The sequence below is a fragment of the Triticum dicoccoides genome, chromosome 6B (assembly GCF_002162155.2).
Source record: "Triticum dicoccoides isolate Atlit2015 ecotype Zavitan chromosome 6B, WEW_v2.0, whole genome shotgun sequence".
NCBI classification, from domain to species: Eukaryota; Viridiplantae; Streptophyta; class Magnoliopsida; order Poales; family Poaceae; genus Triticum; species Triticum dicoccoides.
In genome coordinates, this window is record NC_041391.1 from 525,150,470 (window position 1) to 525,155,232 (window position 4,763).

At 52.2% G+C, this 4,763-nt stretch overlaps 1 protein-coding gene across 1 annotated transcript; it reads right to left on the minus strand.

Moving 5' to 3' along the window:
* Nucleotides 1-2,169: 2,169 nt before the first annotated feature.
* On the minus strand, nt 2,170-3,805 carry LOC119321749 (myb-related protein Zm1-like). Its single transcript, XM_037595303.1, has 2 exons — nt 3,446-3,805; nt 2,170-3,329 (listed from the first exon to the last, which is right to left on the minus strand). Exons 1-2 carry the CDS (start codon nt 3,712-3,714, stop codon nt 2,603-2,605), a joined length of 996 nt encoding a protein of 331 aa, XP_037451200.1. The 5' UTR covers nt 3,715-3,805; the 3' UTR covers nt 2,170-2,602.
* Nucleotides 3,806-4,763: the final 958 nt, after the last annotated feature.

A 4,763-nucleotide genomic window follows, 5' to 3' on the forward strand; every position in this document is an offset into this window, starting at 1 on the left:
CCACCACCTCAAGGCTGCTTGGTCATTTGTCAAGGCCCAATGGCCTACATAAATTCCTACATGGGTGCATGTAACCATTTCACTCCCACTGAAAACAACTCAAGGGAAGAGGCACTCCATGTAGTGTACTCGTCATTTTTTGGAGTTTAATCCTAGATACCCTTGAGTTTAGCTTGAGATATATCATTAATTGTTACAATTTACTGTTGTTTTCTGTCTTATATGGTTTTAGGGTTACTAGGTGGCACTTCTACTGACTTTTCACGATAAACTGAGTCAACCCAGGGATATTCTAGAGAAGTTATGAGCAAAGGATATATGGTTGTTTGACAGTTCTGTAATTAGAGTTCCCACCACATGCTTAAAAAAGATCCCACACATATATGATGTGGGGTTCGTCCATACAAATCTAACAAACCAGACAACAAACCTTTTACGTAACATCGCACACCCCGTGAGTCCTAGCCAACCACTGGATCAATAACCCCACCGAGTTGTTAGAGCAACTCTAGCAGACCCCGTAAAATCCTGAACCGCAAAACGCGTTTGCAGTTTGACGCAAATCTCGTTTACGGGTTAAAAACGTGCGCAGCCGAATAGAAACCGTATATGAAACTGCATAATTTGAAGAAAAAAAGATTCACGGGAGAAATTACAACCATAGTAGTTCATCACATACTACATATACTACATGATCAAACACTAGTCCATACTACATACTACATTCATTACTAGTACTAGAGGGGGTGGGGATCTCACAGCGGCGAGCTCGTGGCCATGGACGACGCGGTGGAGGAGCTCAATCCTCCTCGTCGGAGCTGCCGAGGTCGATGTACTTCTGCTTCTGCTCCTCGCGGATGCGCCGCCACTCGTAGTCCTTCTCCTTGGCGGCAAGGTTCGCCGCGACCGCCTGCTGGAACACGAGGTCGTCGAGTTCCTCCTGGTGGCACCGGCGCTCCGCCTCCTCGCGCAAGCTGCGTTCGGCAATGGCGGCCGCGACCGCGTCGTCATCGGCGACGAAGTCCTCGGGCCTGACGACACCGCGGCGCACAATCTCCTCAGGCTCCTGCTTGATGGCGACGACCTCGATCTCCTCCGGCTCCTCCGACCACTCCCTCTTCATGGGGAGAAGGCTCGCGCCGGAAGAGGAAGAGCTCGCGGCATGGGAAGATCTCGCGCCGGAGGACGAGCCCGTGGCTAAGAAGGGCGTATGCCCGTGCCGACGGTCGTATTCCTCCGTCTCGCGGACGCTGAAGCTCGCCGGCGGCGAGAGGCCCCGGTTCATCCACTTCCTCGCGCCGTCCAAGCGGACACGCCGCTCGCGCTCGGGGTCGCCGTCGCCGCCGGATCTACTCCTGGAGCCGCGGTTGGAGCTCCACAGCGGCCTCACATGGCGACTGGAGGCGGAATGCGGCTTACTGGCGGCGAGAAATGTGAGAAGAGAAGTGGGGAATTGCGGAGAGACGCGACGATGGGGGGATAGGGTTACCCGCAAATGCACCGCCAACCCGTAGATATACTGGTCGGGGGGCGGGGCGGTTTGCGGGCCGCGGTAAAAAAAATTACGGGCCAGGCGAGTATACGGGCTCTGTTCTGGCCAGAAAATTGGGCCGAGCCCGTATACTCGCCAGAATTTTGCGGGTTTGCCATTTTTGCGGGGTCTATTAGAGTTGCTCTTAGCGATTGCAAAGGCGCAACATCGTCGCATCACCAAAGTTGATTCCACCCAAATTGACAAAGTGTTTATCATCGAAAGATTGAGGCACCGACTGAGTTGATTTGTCAGTTTTCTCGAAAAGAAGTGGATCTCAAAAATAAAATAAAAATCAACATTAACAATGACTAATATGTTGTACGGTGTTTTCGAAAAGGAATGTAAGCCCTTAAAATTAAGAACTCAACACCACCAAAATATGGCTCCATTCCCATGCTCCCATTTCACTGCTTAGGTGACCAACTTCTCTATCATCAAGTTTCATGTGATTTTGCTCATCCGAAGCAACATGCAATCAAATCTAAAGAAATAAAATAAAATAAAATAAAAGCAAGCTAAAGGAGAAGAAAAAGGTTACATCGCATTAGCAAAAGCAAGTTGCTTTAGAATGCATAATCAAAGCCCGGTGATGATTCTTCAAAAGGCATACATGATGGTGGTAGTAGTGGTGGGCCATCGGATGATCCAGCTCTTGCGTCACCATGACGCTGTGCAGTATATGTGCATGGTACAGTACAAATTAGTCGCGATTTTTTTATTAAGAACTAGTACAAAATTAACCAAATGACATACTGCATCCGTACGCATGTTTGCATAGCACTTCTCACTGGCTGTTGATCCGTGGAGTGCTGTTGCATAGTACATGCCATGGTACATTTGGTTAAAAACTGTTAGATAGTAGAGATACTCGTGCTACTTGGCCTTGTATTGACCTAACTTTTCATTCCTCCAATTTGTATGTGCATTCTAACCGACCCGCCCCTTTTACTTTGAATTTTACTCAAACAATGAAACCAAATAAGCAACTCAAACGTTTCGTTAAAAACTTCTCCAAGTTGTAATGTTTGATCTCGTGCATCCGATGGGACCACCGTGGATCTCAACCTTCTATTCAGAATTGGACGCCTCATGATCGGATCTGGACGGCGGGCAGGAGGATACCATCACCATGTCCCCCTCCGTTTCGTAGAGTTGGCCCGGGTAGCCTATCTGGTCGAGTGGGCCCGCCTGGGGCTGGGATTCCTCCGCGGGGCCCCACAGGCCGAGTTCCTTCTCCAAATCCTCCAACCACCACTCGCTTCCCTCCTTGGTCGTACATGGCACTGTTGCATCGCCTTGTTGTAGGCGCGCGACATCGTCATCGATGATGCTCCAGATGTCAGCGTCCATGTCGATGTCCGGCAGCTCGAGCAGCTCCTCCACACCGCCGCCGCCCCCGGCGCACGTCGTGAGGGAGGACGACGAGCACGAAGACGTTGGCATTGGCGCCGCCGTCGCGAACGCCTCCGTGGGCTCGTCGGCCAGCATGTCCAGGATGTCCATGACTGGCTCCAGCTCCAGCTCGAGAGGCGATGGTACGTTTATCGTTTCGGGCTCGTTGCTCGTGCCGCACTGCTCCCCGGCGCCGCCGTTGGACCCGTCGCTGGTCGTCATCGATGAGGACGCCGAAGACAACGAAGGGGCGGGCGTGTCAGGGTCTCCGTCGGCCGCCTCGCCCTTGCTCTCGCCAACGCCTGGCTTCTGCTCCGACGCCTTCTTCTTCAGGTGCGTGTTCCAGACGTTCTTGATCTCGTTGTCCGTCCTCCCGGGCAGGCACGCCGCGATCTTGGACCATCTGAACAAATAACAAAAATCCATCAGAACACCAGCGACCACTCCTGGACCAATTAAAGCACGCCCAACAATTTCCAGCACTGATTGCCGAACCGAATGCAGGCAAATCAAGCTTACTTGTTGCCGAGCAAGGCGTGCAGCTTGATGACGGTGGCCTCCTCCTCGGCGGTGAAGTTGCCGCGCCTGAGGTCGGGGCGCAGGTAGTTGATCCACCGGAGCCGGCAGCTCTTCCCGCAGCGCAGCAGGCCGGCCTGCCTCGGGAGGGCGCGCCAGTTGGCGTGCCCGTGCTTCTGGATGTAGGCGATGAGGCGCATGTCCTCCTGCGGCGTCCAGGAGCCCCTGTTCAGCCCGACCTTGGCGCAGCACGGTGCCCTGCCTCGCCCCATATCGGCCACCCGACCAGACCACTCTGCTCGCTTGTTCTAGTTCGATTGGCCCGGGTCGAGGAGGTGGTGGCACGGTGCAGAGCATGGATCGGGGCCGGGCGCGGCCGGTATATATGTGCGTCGCGCACGCTCGCACTGACGCAACTACTACTCCTACTTACTGGTGGCAGGGCTCGCGCTGGGGCGACAGGTGACAAGCCCACGAGTTGGGAGGCCCTACGTACCGGCTCTATCCTCCTACCTCCGAGACTATTGCGTTTACCTACCAAACCCCTGTCCCAGGAGAGCAAAATGTCCATCCCTCCCGCCATCTCCTGGGGCCGGCCGCCCATCCGTTCGTGGCCCGGGTTTCCTCCGGGATCCATGATGCGATGCAGGGTCTACTCCTCCCTGCTGCTCTGTTGTTAATCAGGATGTGCACTCAGCACTGACGGGCAGTGCATGCACCGAGCGAGCTTACACGTACACTTGCTTAAAAATCACTAAATCACGATGATGTTCTCTGCAGCCCTTTCTCCCCGGGCCAGAAAAAAGTTTGAGGGCACTTTTTTGGAGTGGTTGGGGACAATTAGAGATGATTGCGCTTTTCCAGGATAAAATGAAATGGATCTTATTTGTTATGAACACATCCTTTTGTTTTTAATCATATCCGTCGATTTATTTAGAACTTAACTTAGCAGTACCTCTTTCTCTTAGTGGGAGAGAATTATATCTCTGTCTCCATTAATTAATCTGTTCAGGACCTAATCAAACAATCTGAACTTTGGGTCCATGTCCATCTAGTTGAACGGGTTAAATTTAGTGCGTGAAATGGGGTTCAACCTATGCTAAGTACAGCTAGCAGCAGCTATCGCCGATCAACTTTGTCGTTGGTTAAATAAGGTTACTGAATTCATACTTTTGGTAATGATTTCCTGGGTCTGCGGCGTGACCTCAGTGCTGTTTTCTCTTTTTTTTTTAGTTGTGCAAGTAGGATCTGTAATGTCACATACGGTTGCTTAGGCTGTCTGATTTGTATGTGTATGCTCATTTGGTTTAGCTGCGAGCTG